At 35.9% G+C, this 16824-nt stretch overlaps 1 protein-coding gene across 1 annotated transcript in view; it reads left to right on the forward strand.

Annotated features, from left to right (window-relative positions):
- The window catches only part of LOC105538017 (protein FAM208A-like), a 48378-nt gene that overhangs the window by 15834 nt on the left and 15720 nt on the right, over nt 1-16824 (forward strand). Inside the window, exons 2-3 of the mRNA XM_011977743.1 lie at nt 977-1142; nt 11462-11699. Coding sequence (XP_011833133.1) covers nt 977-1142; nt 11462-11699 — 404 coding nt within the window. The remainder of the gene's footprint in view (nt 1-976; nt 1143-11461; nt 11700-16824) is intronic.

Consider the following 16824-nt stretch of genomic DNA (forward strand, 5'->3'; position numbering starts at 1 on the left):
GCCAAGGTTGAAGAGGATCGCTTGAGCCCAGGAATTTTGAGACCAGCTTGGACAACATAACGACCCCATCTCTACAAAAAATAAAACAAAAACTAGCTGGGCATGTTGGGCCTGTGCCTGCTGTAGTCCCAGCTACGCAGGAAGCCAACGCAGGAGGGTCGCTGGAGCCCAGGAGTTAGAGGTTACAGTGAGAAATGATCATACCACAACACTCCAGCCTGGGCTAAGAGCAAGATCCTGTCTCTAAGAGGGGGGAAAAAAAGTTGACCAGATGCCCACAGTAAGTTAACCCTTTCCTTTCCCCCAAGAACAGTAGTTTGTGACACAATGTTTGTGACTCAGTGTTGATGGGAACTTTGTAGAATATAACTACCACAAATGACAAGAGTCAGTTGTATTTGCTCCCTGCTTTCCTCTGAGTTCACTTCCATAGGATTAGGATTTTATCCTTTTATGCATCTATTTACAACAATGCTGGAGACGCTCATTGTCCTAAGAAAGTCTGTTTCCTCTTTCACATGCCACTATATCAGGCAACATCTTACACACATGTTCTTGTACTTTTGCAAATCAAAATAACCCAATCGTTTTCTAATGTGTAGTTTGCCTTATCATTACTTGTCAAACATTAATGCACTAACAGTAGCTGCCAGGTTTGTATAATGATGTGCATTGTAGAGTCAGAGTTGCAACATCCTAAGTTGAATATTCTGGAACTGTCATATTTTTATTTGTCAACTTTTAAGAACTCTTAATAAGTATGTGGAGAAAATCATGGTTCATATTTTCATTTATATAAAGTATAGGAGGTCTATATTACTGTTGTAGAACCTTAAATATCAATTGTTGCCTTACGTTGTTAATGAAAATTCAGTATTTGGTTATTTTGTGTCTTAGAGATATAGTTGTCATTGTACAGATGTCCAGTAATGTCATTTTAAATGCAAACAACCGCTTTCTCTTTTTCTACCTTTAGTTTACTTGTCACCTTGTTACACCAATAGTAGAGAGTATAGTTTTATACATGATACTCTTAACCAGTGCAGGCTTGATGTAAGCTGTGATCTGCAGTCGTTATGGCAGTTTGGGGATACAAAACTGGTTCACAATGAGGAGCTGGAAAAAAATTTTACTACTAAGAGGTAAGTTACTATGATCTAAATGTGTTTGAGATTTTGTTGTGTTTCTTACTATGGAGTTTTATGCTAATTTATTTCTACCATTTGAGATTTAGTAAGTTGTTACTAAGAAAACAGATTATTTTTTGTTACATTTTCATAGTCTTTTGTAACATTGAAAGCTAAGTGTGAGATTTGATTAGTTTTATGTTATTAATGTAGTGAGATTTCAGACACCCCCTTCCAATTTTCTAACCTTGATAAATTTTTCAGAAACATGCATCAGCACCTTTATTAAGCAGCCAGTTTGTAGATCCCTCACACCTCCTAGATAATGTAAAACAGCAGTCAAAGTAATCAAAAAGTAACTCCTTTTTACTCTTGAACCCAGCCCTTAAGAGACTGGATTGATGTTTTGTTTTAATTTGGGAGGATCGTAGCCGACTGTTTCCAGCTATTCCACTAGAACTGTCCTTTCTATATTGGTGCTATTTCTCCCACAGTTTTTTAAAGTACTTCTCCAGCTTCTTTGGAAAGCATATTATTGTCATTTTCATAAGAATAAAATCATATGCAAAGTTTTCATTGTAAGCATTTTTTATTTATAGGTATAGATTTTGTTTGAGCACAATTTAGCGTTTATTTTCTTCTAACTTGTCTCCGTTGCCATTTCTCACTGTTTAACTTAAAACCTAACTAGAGCTTGATAGACCTACATGTGTAGCTCGTTTTGGAATGTTTCAACTTGTTTATTTTAGAATTGATTCCTCTTGACTCAAACATGTTGCCACACTTGGTATCAGTTTGGAGATTTGCAATTAATGGGAATGATAGAATTTGTTAGCCGGGCGTGGTGGCTCATGCCTATAATCCCAGCACTTTGGGAGGCTGAGGCGGCCGGATCACCTGAGGTCGGGAGTTCGAGACCAGCCTGACCAACATGGAGAAACCCCATCTCTACTAAAAGTACAAAAAATTAGCCGGGCGTGGTGGCAGGCATCTGTAATCCCAGCTACTAGGGAGGCCGAGGCAGGAGAATCGCTTGAACCTGGGAGGCGGAGGTTGTAGTGAGCCGAGATCGCGCTATTGCACTCCAGCCTGGGCAACAAGAGTGAAACTCCATCTCAAAAAAAAAAAAAAAAAAAGTTGTTGTGGCATGTTGCCTTTCCTCTAAAAAACACAGCTTTGTGGGTAAAAAGGGCTAGGTATATCCAGTGACTTCCAAGTTGAAAAACAGTTTGATCCAAAATGAATTCCTGACACTGTTCTTTGGTTTTGCTTATTTTGGACATTAAAATTTTTGTCCTTTCAAACCAGTTATTTCTCCCTGTTAGTGTTACGGAAAAGTTAGAACAAGTACCCAGTGATAGACAGGACATGTTAGAACATTGTAAATGACCAACGTGTATAGGATTTATTGTTTTCCTGGCTGTTTGCCCAATTAGACAAAAACTCGTTTGTTTCCCATAGTTATTTATACTCATTTTATGGTACTTACTACAATATATTGATTTGTGTCTCATTCTCCTAGTATATTTTGAGTTTTATCTTGTTTTGTGTTCAAAGTGCAAAACTGAGTCTGGCAACACAAGCCAATTTGAACGGGTTTCTGTACTTGAAGTCAACAATAACCCAACTGGAACTGAATTTGGTACTGGGAAAGGGGTACTTGTAGGAAAGACATTCTAGAATATGGATTTAGTTCAAGGGAAGAGGGCAATGAAGATCCCCCTCTCCGCCCCACTGCAGAATTCCCAAATGGGAAGTTGGTGATAATCTGTACCTTGGGGCACAGAACCTGTGTTTCATGAGGCTGTAGTTTTTGAGAAAAATTCTACCGAAAACTCAGCATATTAGAGTGCCTTCACCATTTCCCATTTAGACCCAAGAAAGATCATTTTTTCAATCGTAGAAAATTCAGATTCAATAAAAAAGAGTCACTCTGTTTGTGGCCTAGTTTCACAGTTCAGCTTTGCAAGATTAGCTTGAAGTAGAGAATTAATCCTTTCGAAAGTTAGGGTGAATATGGGTTTAAAAGAAATGAGATTTAACAGGGGATAAGGATGTGGTAAAGCACAAATCTGTTGCCTGAACTCCTTCCCAAATACCTCCTTTCTCCTATTTGGAGAAAATACCTCCTTTTGAGTATTCTCTGCCTAGTAAGTGGAACTACCTCAAGTTTATACAGTAAAGATACACGTTGCTTAATGACAGGAATATGTTGTGAGAAATGCATCATTGGGCAATTTTGTCATTGTGTGAACATCATAGAGTGGACTTACACAAACCTAGATGGTGTAGCCTACTTATACACCTGAGCTGTATTGTATAGCCTGTTACTGCTGTAGACATTATAAACACTGTACACTTAGGCTACACTAAATGTATTTTTTTGATTTTCTCAATAATAAACCTTAGCTTACTGTAATATTTTTACTTTATAAACTTTAAAAGTTTAACTTTTTGACCCCTTTTTACCCTTTTTAAAATAACATTTAGCTTAAAACACAAATACATTGTGCAACTGTACAAAATATTTTTATCCTTATTCTATACACGTTTTTCTATTTTTTTTTTAACTTTTAGAACTCTTTATTAAAAAACTTAAGACACAAACACACACATGAGCTTAAACCTACACAGGATCAGGATCATCAATATCATTGACTTCCACCTCCGCATCTGTCCCACTGGAAGGTCTTCAGGTGCAGTAACGTGCATGGAGCTGTCGTCTTCTGTGATAACAATGCCTTCTTCAGGAATACTTCCTGAAGGACCAGCCTGAGGCTGTCTTACGATTAATTTGTTTTAATAAGAAGAGATAATATACTCTAAAATAATAATAAAAAGTATAGTATACTAAATACATAAACCAACAACATAGTCACTTATTATTATCAAGTATTGTGTATTGTACATAATCATACATGCTATACTTTTATAGGACTGGCAGTGCACAACCATCACCACAGACATGAAAGTAATGCGTTACGCTATGACATTATGAGACTAAGATATCACTAGGCTATAGGAATTTTTCAGCTCCATTATAATCTTATGGGACCACCATTGTATTTTTGGTTTGCCATTAACAAAAATGTCTATTATGGCACATGACTGTATTTTAAATGCAATCTGGGGGTAGAAATTGATGGTTTCAAATTGAAATTCAGTACATGGAGGCCGAGGCAGGAGAATCGCTTGAACCTGGGAGGCGGAGGTTGTAGTGAGCCGAGATCGCGCTATTGCACTCCAGCCTGGGCAACAAGAGTGAAACTCCATCTCAAAAAAAAAAAAAAAAAGTTGTTGTGGCATGTTGCCTTTCCTCTAAAAAACACAGCTTTGTGGGTAAAAAGGGCTAGGTATATCCAGTGACTTCCAAGTTGAAAAACAGTTTGATCCAAAATGAATTCCTGACACTGTTCTTTGGTTTTGCTTATTTTGGACATTAAAATTTTTGTCCTTTCAAACCAGTTATTTCTCCCTGTTAGTGTTACGGAAAAGTTAGAACAAGTACCCAGTGATAGACAGGACATGTTAGAACATTGTAAATGACCAACGTGTATAGGATTTATTGTTTTCCTGGCTGTTTGCCCAATTAGACAAAAACTCGTTTGTTTCCCATAGTTATTTATACTCATTTTATGGTACTTACTACAATATATTGATTTGTGTCTCATTCTCCTAGTATATTTTGAGTTTTATCTTGTTTTGTGTTCAAAGTGCAAAACTGAGTCTGGCAACACAAGCCAATTTGAACGGGTTTCTGTACTTGAAGTCAACAATAACCCAACTGGAACTGAATTTGGTACTGGGAAAGGGGTACTTGTAGGAAAGACATTCTAGAATATGGATTTAGTTCAAGGGAAGAGGGCAATGAAGATCCCCCTCTCCGCCCCACTGCAGAATTCCCAAATGGGAAGTTGGTGATAATCTGTACCTTGGGGCACAGAACCTGTGTTTCATGAGGCTGTAGTTTTTGAGAAAAATTCTACCGAAAACTCAGCATATTAGAGTGCCTTCACCATTTCCCATTTAGACCCAAGAAAGATCATTTTTTCAATCGTAGAAAATTCAGATTCAATAAAAAAGAGTCACTCTGTTTGTGGCCTAGTTTCACAGTTCAGCTTTGCAAGATTAGCTTGAAGTAGAGAATTAATCCTTTCGAAAGTTAGGGTGAATATGGGTTTAAAAGAAATGAGATTTAACAGGGGATAAGGATGTGGTAAAGCACAAATCTGTTGCCTGAACTCCTTCCCAAATACCTCCTTTCTCCTATTTGGAGAAAATACCTCCTTTTGAGTATTCTCTGCCTAGTAAGTGGAACTACCTCAAGTTTATACAGTAAAGATACACGTTGCTTAATGACAGGAATATGTTGTGAGAAATGCATCATTGGGCAATTTTGTCATTGTGTGAACATCATAGAGTGGACTTACACAAACCTAGATGGTGTAGCCTACTTATACACCTGAGCTGTATTGTATAGCCTGTTACTGCTGTAGACATTATAAACACTGTACACTTAGGCTACACTAAATGTATTTTTTTGATTTTCTCAATAATAAACCTTAGCTTACTGTAATATTTTTACTTTATAAACTTTAAAAGTTTAACTTTTTGACCCCTTTTTACCCTTTTTAAAATAACATTTAGCTTAAAACACAAATACATTGTGCAACTGTACAAAATATTTTTATCCTTATTCTATACACGTTTTTCTATTTTTTTTTTTAACTTTTAGAACTCTTTATTAAAAAACTTAAGACACAAACACACACATGAGCTTAAACCTACACAGGATCAGGATCATCAATATCATTGACTTCCACCTCCGCATCTGTCCCACTGGAAGGTCTTCAGGTGCAGTAACGTGCATGGAGCTGTCGTCTTCTGTGATAACAATGCCTTCTTCAGGAATACTTCCTGAAGGACCAGCCTGAGGCTGTCTTACGATTAATTTGTTTTAATAAGAAGAGATAATATACTCTAAAATAATAATAAAAAGTATAGTATACTAAATACATAAACCAACAACATAGTCACTTATTATTATCAAGTATTGTGTATTGTACATAATCATACATGCTATACTTTTATAGGACTGGCAGTGCACAACCATCACCACAGACATGAAAGTAATGCGTTACGCTATGACATTATGAGACTAAGATATCACTAGGCTATAGGAATTTTTCAGCTCCATTATAATCTTATGGGACCACCATTGTATTTTTGGTTTGCCATTAACAAAAATGTCTATTATGGCACATGACTGTATTTTAAATGCAATCTGGGGGTAGAAATTGATGGTTTCAAATTGAAATTCAGTACATGAAGTTCATTATAGATTGTGGGCCTTGGATGATGGGGAGGTCCCAGAGACTTGTTGCCAAGAGACAGACATTCTTAGTCTCAACCATTGTCTGAACAAGATCTCCTGCTATGATTACTAGCCTTTGGAATTTTGAGAGCAAGGAATCCCAGCTGCTGCTTTACAGAAGGATATATATGCCAAGGACAAGTTAATACTGACAATTGTTAGCATTCTTTACTTTTTAGAATTCAGTTGTTTTTTTTCCTCCACCATTGTATTTTGGGTTTAGATAATTTAAACTTAGCCATATGTCACCTAAATGAATTTTGATTATTTAGGTCTATATCCAGATCTGTTGGAAACGAAGGCATTTCATCCATGTGATCATCATGGATCTGGAGTTGGATGTAGTAATTCAATGAGACTTTGGGTTGTTCCCTCCTTGTGAGGTAGATTGAAAGTAGTTTGTGTAAATGAGCACTTTTGAAAGTATATGTGTTAGAAGTAGGGTATGTAGGAAAAAGGGTAGCCAAATGAGTAGACTGCAGTTTTCCTAACAATTCTAGATCATCTTTTATAATTAGCCTAACCTTTTTTTGTCCAGTTCCCCTTGCTTTGTGAGTTTATTGATGTACAAGCCTAGTCATTTTTTTTTCTTTTTTTTTTTTTTTTTTTTGACACAGAGTCTCGCTCTGTCGCCCAGGCTGGAGTGTGGTGGCGCTATCTCGGCTCACTGCGAGCTCTGCCTACCTGGTTCAGGCCATTCTCCTGCCTCAGCCTTTCAAGTAGCTGGGACTACAGGTGCCTGCCACCACGCCCGGCTAACTTTTGGTATTTTTAGTGGAAACAGGGTTTCACCGTCTTGATGAAGATCAAGATCAAGATGATCTTGATCTCCTGACCTCGTGATCCCCCCACCTCAGCCTTCCAAAGTGCTGGGATTACAGGCGTGAGCTCCTGCGCCCGGCAATAGTCATTATATTTAAATAAACATAGGATAAGACTTGCTTGGAAATCCTCTTCTGGTGGCTGTGAGCAAGGAAGCCTAGTTGCTACCAGCTTCCTTCTTGCGACCATGATGGGAGCTGGATATGGATAAAGATAAAGCTCTGCACAGCAGAGGGAGAGTTGTGGGGAAAAACAAGTTCCTCATATCACTGAGGGGCCAAGTTCAGAATCTGCCTGTGGTGAGCAGCATAATACTCCCCCAAAGATGTCCACATCCTAATCCCCAGAAACTGTGAATATATCACCTTACATCCTTACATGGCAGAAAGGACTTTGCAGGTGTGATTGAGGTTACAGACCTGGAGATGGGTGAGTATCCGAGGTGATCTTAGTGGGCCCAGTTTAATCACAGGAGCTTTTGATAACAGAAGAGGGAGGCAGAAGAATGGATCAGAGAGCAGAAATGAAAGAAAAAAGAGATATGAGGGAGACTCAGCTTGCCTTTTCTGGCTTTGAAGATGAAAAAAGGAGATTATGAGCCAAGGATTGTGGATAACTTCTAGAAGCTGGGAAATGTCCTTAGCTAACAGCCAGCAAGGAAATGGAGACCTCAATCCTACAACTGCTGGTAATTCAATTCTGCCAGCTTGGAAAGAGATCCTCCCCTAGAACCTCAGAAAGGAACACAATCCAGACAGATGACACCTTGATTTTAGCCCAGTGAGAGTCATGTCTGACTTCTCTATGTAACTAAAATAATAAATTTATGCTTTTTAATCTATTAAGTTTGTGAGAATTTGTCATAGCAGCAAAGGAAACGAAGTCTTATATCTGGAGTTGGGTGGCATTAGCACATTTCTTAAATATTGTGGAATCCCAATTTCTCTTAGCTGTCAGCGTTTTGGTTCTTATATTGTACTTTGGGCCAGCTGGATACTGAGTTCTTATCACTAGCAATCTGATGGATTTGAAAATTATTAAGTTCTCTTTAAAGATCTCCAAAGAAATAATTTTATTTTCTTTATTATAAAAAAAAAACTTACTTGAATACTTTTAATCTCTACTTTAGGCAACCGCCACCCCATAGCTAAATACCTTGTATGAACTTGTGTTTCCACTTAAACTTAGAGATAAAATACTTCCCAGAGTTTCATTTACTGAACAAAAAATTACCTACTATATGTAGGTTGTCTTGGAACCTATTCTAAATGATGTAATTAACTATGACATAGGCATTCCATCCAAAGCACTTATACTTTGTTGTAGTTGGCTTAAATGAGACAGCATGTTAGCACAGAGTAAATTAAGAGTTCCTGGTCTACAGAAAGATATACAAGATTCCAATTCTATTTCATCCACTCAGCTTCTCTATCATATGAGTTTTCTCATCTGTCTTTTATGTTTATTTACTTAATAAAATACCAGTTAAAAAGTAATGACCAAAATTTAAAACCCCACAAGCAAGAGTGTAACTACAAATTCTAAGACTTGAGTGTTGTGTTGATTTTGAGCTTTCCACCCCAGAGCTTAAAGTACATGCAGGGTTCAGAGGTGACAGACTTTGACATCTATCCCTCATTAGTATTGCTGCAGAAAAACATGGGGAAACATTTCTAGAAAATTATTTTATATATTTTTAAAATTTAAGATAATATGAATATTAGCACAGATTCTGATGCTTATTAATGTCTTTTGGTAAAAGAGAACTTTGTATTTGCTAGTTCTTCAGATTCTTACCCAGTTATTTATCAAGCAGGTGAAGCTCCCTGCCTGATGCACTAGAAGTCAGTACTGGGATACTGGGTTTTTGAGAAAAGAAAAGCTATTATTGCAGGTAGACTCACAAGGAGACAGGAGGTCAAGCCCAAATCTGTCTCCCCATGCTAGCTTCAAAGCAGTAATTTTATTAGAAATGGTTTGGGGGTGGATTCTAGGATCTTTAGGTGATTCGTGGAAGGAAAGGGAGGTGTAGAAAGTCCTTGGGCAAGCACAGTTGTCTCTTTATGCCTCCTTATGGGTACCATGTGCAAATTTGGGGAGAGTTAGTATAAAACACACAGTGGAAATTCAGGCTGTGATGTCAGCAAGCTCATTCTGTATAAACTTCGTTTGGCCATATTGGTTCCAAATGATTTCAGCCAGTATTGTTACAAGCGGAGGGAATTTGAGTATTTCAGTAAGTTTTCTTATATGCCATCCTGCAAGCTTAAGAATTTCTACTAGTCAATGGTTTCTTTATTTCTTGGGGACACAGTTTCACTTACATGTTACTGTGCACAGAAAAGAGTCTTTAGGCTCATTTTACCTATTGTTTCTGAAATGGAAGTCTTGAGACTCAGAGTTTCTGTCATTTAAAGTCATGATTTAGATCATTTCTGAATAAATTTGGAAAGCCAACCTTATATGAAATTTTTAGAGGCAGAAATAGATCAAAAACCAACTTTTCTATAGGTCATTTTTTTTACTAACATATTCAGGTCCTTTTTTTCCCAAATATAATTCTGAAGACACACTGGAAAATAAAAAGTATTAGTAGTATAATTACCAATACAAAACTCCAGGGAATATTTTCTACTTCAATTTACAGAGGATTTTGTGGCCCTGGATCAGATTTTTATTGTTACATTTGTTTCATTCCACTGAAACCCTTATGATGATATAATGGTAGTCAGGGAGATGACCAGGTTAGAAAAAAAAAAAAAAAAAGAATTTGGCCCAAAATACCCTGGTGCCACTGTGGAAAAACCCTGCTGTAGGGTTTACATTATACATCTTTAATTTATTCTGGTGTACCTTCAAATGTTACTTTTATGTGTAGTGTAAGACTCTTAGACAGTAATCTTAGTGGGTCACAGAATTGACTGATGTCAAGTTGAAATCAAGAGCAGGAAATGCCAATTTGTGGAGCCAAGAGTTAAGGCTGACATTTCCAAGAAATAGAAATGATCATTATCTAATCAGTCAGTCTTGCTTTTGTGGTCCTGCCTACTGTTAATGATGAGTCATTCTTGAAAGTAAGTATTAATATACTTATTAATAATACTTATGTGCATGGTATACTTTAAACAAATTCTGTAACTGGTATTCCAGGAAATCTTGGAACCTTGTGGTTCTCAAGAACAATTTGCCTTTTGTGGTATATACATTCCTTTGCTAGGTTCTGTAGATTCTCCATTGCAGATAATCATTTGGACCCTAGTGTCTGAACCACTCTATTGTACCACCTGGTGTGGCAATTTCTGCTGCCACTACTCCTGAGCAAGCCATATAGAATATCTAATCTGCCAATTTTAGGGAAGGGATATATATTTTATATGTTTAAATGGGTCTTGTAGTGGAAGTAGTAGAATTGGGGCTTTCTATACTTCAGATTATAGTCTTTTCTGAGGTTGATTCGTAATTTTCTTTACCTAAGATAAGATCCTGTAATCAAATATTAGCTTGTTTCTCCCAGCTGTTACCTAAATCCCTGAAGAATGGAGAATGTCCCTAATAATTGACTATGTTTGTGCATATGTGTGTGTGTTTGTGTCTATAGATGTGTAGAGATACATAGATGTAGACAAGGTATTTTGTTTAGAAAATGCATGTTCTTCCCTCCATAACACAATTAACAAAAATGTGAGCTCTAGAACCTGACAGACAAGAATTGGCGTATATAATTCCAACTCCTTTGTCATTTTCCTACTTTGGCAAGATTTAACTTTCTGAACCTATTTTCCTCGTCTTAAAAATGTCGATAGCAACAAAATAAACTATAAAAACTTGGGAGGTTGAGAATGAAATGAGAAGATGCATGTAAAGTTTAAGACTTTGTACTGGTTACACTAGCAGCATTTAAGAAATGTTAGCCGCTGTTATGTTAGACCAGGGATGATGATAATGTTCATAAATCTTGGATAAGTAATCCTGAATTTGTTTCTAAGATGATTTTTCAACCTAATTTATCATCACAGTATAGTAATACCTCTGAATATCAATACTTCTCTTACTTTCTAACTATGGCCAGTGGAAATACGTATCTTCTTGAAAATTTTGTTGATACTTATCTTTAACTGTATACATTGTTTTACATTAGGTCAGAGATGCGTGAAAGTGGAAGACATTGCAGAGAACTTGAAGAACATTTCTGCTTTTTAGCACTTCCGCAGAGTGATGTAGCCCAGATATATCAGAATGGAATAAGTACCAGAGCATCTACATTGAAGATACTAGGAAATCCTCTTCTTGGAATTTATATGTTTAGACATGTTGATATTGCCTTGAATTATTCTCATAGTCGAAGCATTACTGTAGAAAGTATTTTAATTTTTAAGGTAGGTATCATAAAACAAATATTAAGTATATGGACAGTTTGCTTTAAATTGACCTGAACATATTATCCTTTCCATATAAAGTGTTAATGTTTTTAAATTCCAGTCTATTAAATAAGTAATACTTATTTTTATTATTTTTGTCATCATTATTCAAAATTTTCTCCTTTCCTCTTTACTTGGGTGTGCAACACAAAGCAAAAAAAAAAAAGCAAAGGCAGCCTCCGTCTTTGTCTTCCCAATATATATATTTCTCTGTTCTAATAGGCCCACCTTTTACTCTCTTATTTCTATCATAATAAGTACTATGGTGTTTTACATACCCTCATCTAAAGCATTATATTATAATAATTTTGGTTTAAGCTAGTTCTTTTTAAACTCCTGTAGTTTATTTTAGTTAATAGTATTGTATCAATGTTAAATTCTTAATTTTGATGATTTTGCTATGGTTATGTAAGATGTTAACGTTAAGAAAAGCTGGGCACAGGGTATATGGGACCTTTGAACTATTTTGTGCATGTGTGCGTGCACGCGTGCATGTGTGTGTGTGTGTGTCTCAAAGCCTTATTGAAGAAAATTAGCCACCACGTAAATGTCCAGCAATAGTGTATTATGAATGTATCACATATTATGTCTCTGAAATAAGAAGTATCTGTTGCAGTTAGATTTATGGAGAATTCTTAAAGATGTGGGAAAATGCTTATGCAATCATGTTTAACTTTTTAAATTTTTAAAAAATGAGGTATCAAATGATATAAAATGTGCTTAGTTGTTATGAGTGATGATCTTGGGATCATGACAGTATAGTTTTCTGTACTTTCTAGTTTTCCAAATTAGCATTTTCCAAACATCCAGTGGTAAGTGTTCCTTCCGTTCCCTTCCGCTTCCCCTTCCCCTTTCCCCTTTCCCCTTTTTCCTTTCCCCTTTCCCCTTTCTCCCATTTTCTTCTTTTTTCTCCCTTTCTCCCTTCCATTTTCTTTCATTTTTTTTGAGAGAGAGTGTCACTCCGTCACCCATACTGGAGTTCAGTGGTGCAAGCTCAGAGTGCAGCATTTCTAACTGTAGTAAATGAGATTGCTTTCCTGATTTCCTTTTTAGACGAATAACTATTATCATATAGAAATACTAATGATGAGTGTTTGTTGATTTTGTATCCTGAAACTTTACTAAATTTATCAGTTCTAAGAGGATTTTTTTTAAATGACACTAGGTTTTCCTAAATATAAGATCATGTCATCTACAAACAAGGATAATTTGACTTCTTCCTTTCCCATTTTGATGCACTTTATTTTTTTCACTTGCCTGATTGCTCTGGCTAGTACTTTTAGAGCTATATTGAATAGATGGTAAAAGTGAGCATCCTTGTCTTCTTCCAGATCCTTGTAAAAAGGCTTTCAATTTTTCCCCATTCAGTATATTAGCTGTGGGTTTGTCATATATGAGTTTTATTGTTTTGAAATATATTCTTTCTATACCCAATTTGTTGGGACTTTTTGTAAAGGAATGTTCAGTTTTACTGCTTTTTTCAACATCTAATGAAATAATAGGTTTTTGTCCTTGATTCTCTTGATGTGATTTATCACATTTATTGATTTGCATATGATGAACCATCCTTGCATCCCTGGTATGAATCCCACTTGGTCATGATGAATGATATTTTTAATATGTTGTTGAATTCAGTTGCTAATATTTTGTTGAGGATTTTTACATCTCTGTTCATCAGGGGTGTTGGCCCATAGCTTCTTTTGTTGTCTTTGGTTTTGGCATCAAGGCAATACTGGCCTTGTGGAATGAGTTTGGAAGTATCTCCTCCCCTTCAATTTTTTGGAATAGGTTGATTAGAATTGGTATTATTCTTTAATGTTGTTTAGAATTTAGTGGTGAAGCCATCAGGACCTGGGCTTTTTTTTGTCGGAAGACTTTATTACTGTTTTGATCTTGTCATTCATTATTTACTTGTTCAAGTTTTCTGTTTCTTCATGGTCCAGTCTCAATAGGTTGGATGTCCAGGAATGTATCTGTTTCTTTGGGGTTTTCCAATTTATTGCTGTATAGTTATCATACTAGTCTCTAACGATGCTTTTTATTTCTGTCATTTCAGTTATAATGTTTTCTTTTAGTTTCTGATTTTATTTATTTGGGTATTCTATCTTATTTTCTTAATCTAAGTAATAGTTTGTATATTCTGTTTACCTTTTTTTGAAAAATAACTTTTTTGTTTCAGTGATCTTTTTGTTTTTAGTTTTAATTTTATTTCTTCTCTGATCTTTATTATGTCTTTCCCCCTACTAATTCTGGGTTTGGTTTGCTCTCACTTTCTAGTTATTTGAGGTGCTAATAGAATTCTGTCCGCTTACAATGTTGTTGTTGATAGGTAAGAACTTACTACTGCCATTTTGTTGCTTGTTTTCTAGTTGTTTCATAACTCTTTCTTCCTGTCTTCCTCTGTGTTTTATTTTCTCTGGTAGTATGTTTTAATTCATTGCTTTTTATTTTTAGTGTTTCTGCTTTTTGGTTACCCTAAGGCTTACATAACACATTTTGTAGTTATAGCAAGTTATTTTAAACTGATACAGCTTAACTGTAATTGCAAAGAAAAAAACCTATACACACCAATTTCCTTTTCTTCCCACATTTTGAATTTTTGATAATCACAATTTGTATTATGTATATTGCTTGTCTCTTAAAAATTGTGGTTAAGTTTTTTTCATTTTGTCTTAAAAAAAGATACAAGTGGTTTATACATCATGATTACAGTATCAGTATAGCAATCATATTAGCATTGTTTTGGTTTTGAACAGCTCCCTTTAGTATCTCTTATAGGACTAGTCTGATAACAATAAATTCCTTCAGCCTTTTTTTTTTTTTTTTGGTCTGGGAAAGTATCCCTTCTATTTCTCCTTCATTTCTGAAGGATAGTTTGCTGGCTACGGTAAAAACTTTCTTTTCTTTTTTTCCCTGAGGACATAGCTTCAGACTCCCGGGCTCTAGTGATCCTCCTACCTATTTTTTAGATGTTTATATATATGTCTTTCATCAGATTTGGGAAGTTTTCAGCCTTCGTTTCTTCAAATAGTCCCTCTGCCCTTTTTCTCTCTCTGCTTCTTAGACTCCCACAGCATATATGTTCTTACGCTTGATGGTGCCCCACAGGTCCCTTAGGCTCTGTTCACTTTTTTTTTTTTTTTTTAGTCTTTTTTCTCTTTGTTCCTCAGACTCAATAATTTTCATTTTCCAATCTTTAAGATCACTTATTCTTTATTTTGCCTGCTCAAATCTGCCTTTAAACCCCTCTAGAGAGCTTTTCGTTTTAGTTACTGTACTTTTCAGCTATAGGATTTCTTTTTGGTTTTTAAGTTTTCTCTTTATTGATATTTCCATTTTGTTCATACATTGTTTTTTACTATCTGCACATACTTAGCTCTTTGAGCATCTTTAAGACAGTTGTTTTAAAGTCTTTGTCTAATAGATCAGCCATCAGGTCATTTTCAGGGACAATTTCTGTTTATTTTTTTCCTTTGAATGGGCTATACTTTTCTGTTTCTTTACATGCCTGGTGATTTTTTTTGTGGAAAACTGGACATTTCATCTAGTAATGTGGTAACTCTGGAAATCATCTCCTCCCAGGGTTTGGTTGTGGTTTTGTGTTTCTGTTTTTTGATTGTTGTAGGCTATCTCTGTGCAAAGGATCAATCTGAGGTACAAACGTCTCAGACTTTTCTGAGCCTGCACCTTTCCCTCTGTGTGCTGATTTTCTGATTTCTCCTGTATCTGTCGTTGCTTTTGAGTGTAGTATTTTTTTATGTCTGATTCCAAAATAGGGGAAAAGAAAAAAATGAAGAAGGGAAAAAAGGCACTGGCTCTTTAATCCCGTGGGTGTCATTTCAGCCAGGCCAGGAGGGGCTTGCAACAATGGTATAGATGCAGAAGTGCCTGCCACTTCTGGCTACTCCTCTGTTATTAATAGAAGCAGCACTCAGTGATGAGAACACATATCCCCTATGTTTATTATTGCCCACTCTGGCCTTCAAAAATTATGGCCAGGAACACATGTACAAGCTGCTCCAGGAACACTGTACAGCTGCCTGCCATGGGGCACCAAGAGTGGCTGCCACTATGCTGAGAACTGAAATTGACTGAAATTAACCATAATACAGGTTGAGCATCCCTAATCCAAATATTTGAAATCTGAAATGCTCCAAAATTTGAAATTTTCTGAGTGCCAACATTACACTCAAAGGAAATACTAATTGGAGCATTTAGAGTTTCAGATTTCCTTATTAGGGATGCTCAACTGGTAAGTATAATACAAATATTCTGAAATTCAAAAAAATTCAAAATCTGAAACACTTCTGGCTTTAAGCATTTTGGATATGGGATGCCCAACCTGTATGCTATCCAAGCGTTCCCCTGAAAGTTGCAAGCCTTCAATAGGCTCCAGAGTTCCAAAATAGTTACACCAGACAGATTTTACCAGTGCAGTTATTGTCTATGTGGGGAGACAGATTTCTGATACCTCCTACTCTACCATCTTCCCAATTGACCTCTGAACTATTTTTACAACTTTTCTGAAATTGTAAAAGCTATTCAAAATCTTAAAAATAAGTCTCATAGCGGAATCACAGGCATCCACAGATAAATTGGTTAAGATTTACTCTGATTGTTTTTCTTGGAGAAATAAGCGTAAAGAGAAATCTAAGGGTGAAGAAAAGAAAAAAAAATTTACTCTGGTTAAGCTTTGCCAGGACTATTAAAATCTCAGTAGGTATCCTGATTTGCATGAAAACAGCTTGGAATTGTGTGTATAGCTACAGAAAATCAATGGTTCCTGTGATGTAATTCCTTACAATTTTTTTGATCTCAAATATCAAATTAAGCATAATTTACTTTTATGTTAAAAAGTAATAGATAAGGATTTTAGAAAATTTGAAACGTTGTAAAGGGTCCAAAAAGCCCAGCAGTAACCCCAGGGTTTTTTGTGTATGTGTATTAGTCATCTATTCATGTATATAGACATGCAGGTATAATTGTAATTAAAGTTAGTTGTTGCTTTGTATTTTACTTGCTTTTCTCAGTGATTATATTATACAATAAACATTTTCTAAGCCCTTAAGTATTCTTTTGTAAT

Source organism: Mandrillus leucophaeus, unplaced genomic scaffold (genome assembly GCF_000951045.1).
Source record: "Mandrillus leucophaeus isolate KB7577 unplaced genomic scaffold, Mleu.le_1.0 Scaffold183, whole genome shotgun sequence".
Lineage (NCBI taxonomy): Eukaryota > Metazoa > Chordata > Mammalia > Primates > Cercopithecidae > Mandrillus > Mandrillus leucophaeus.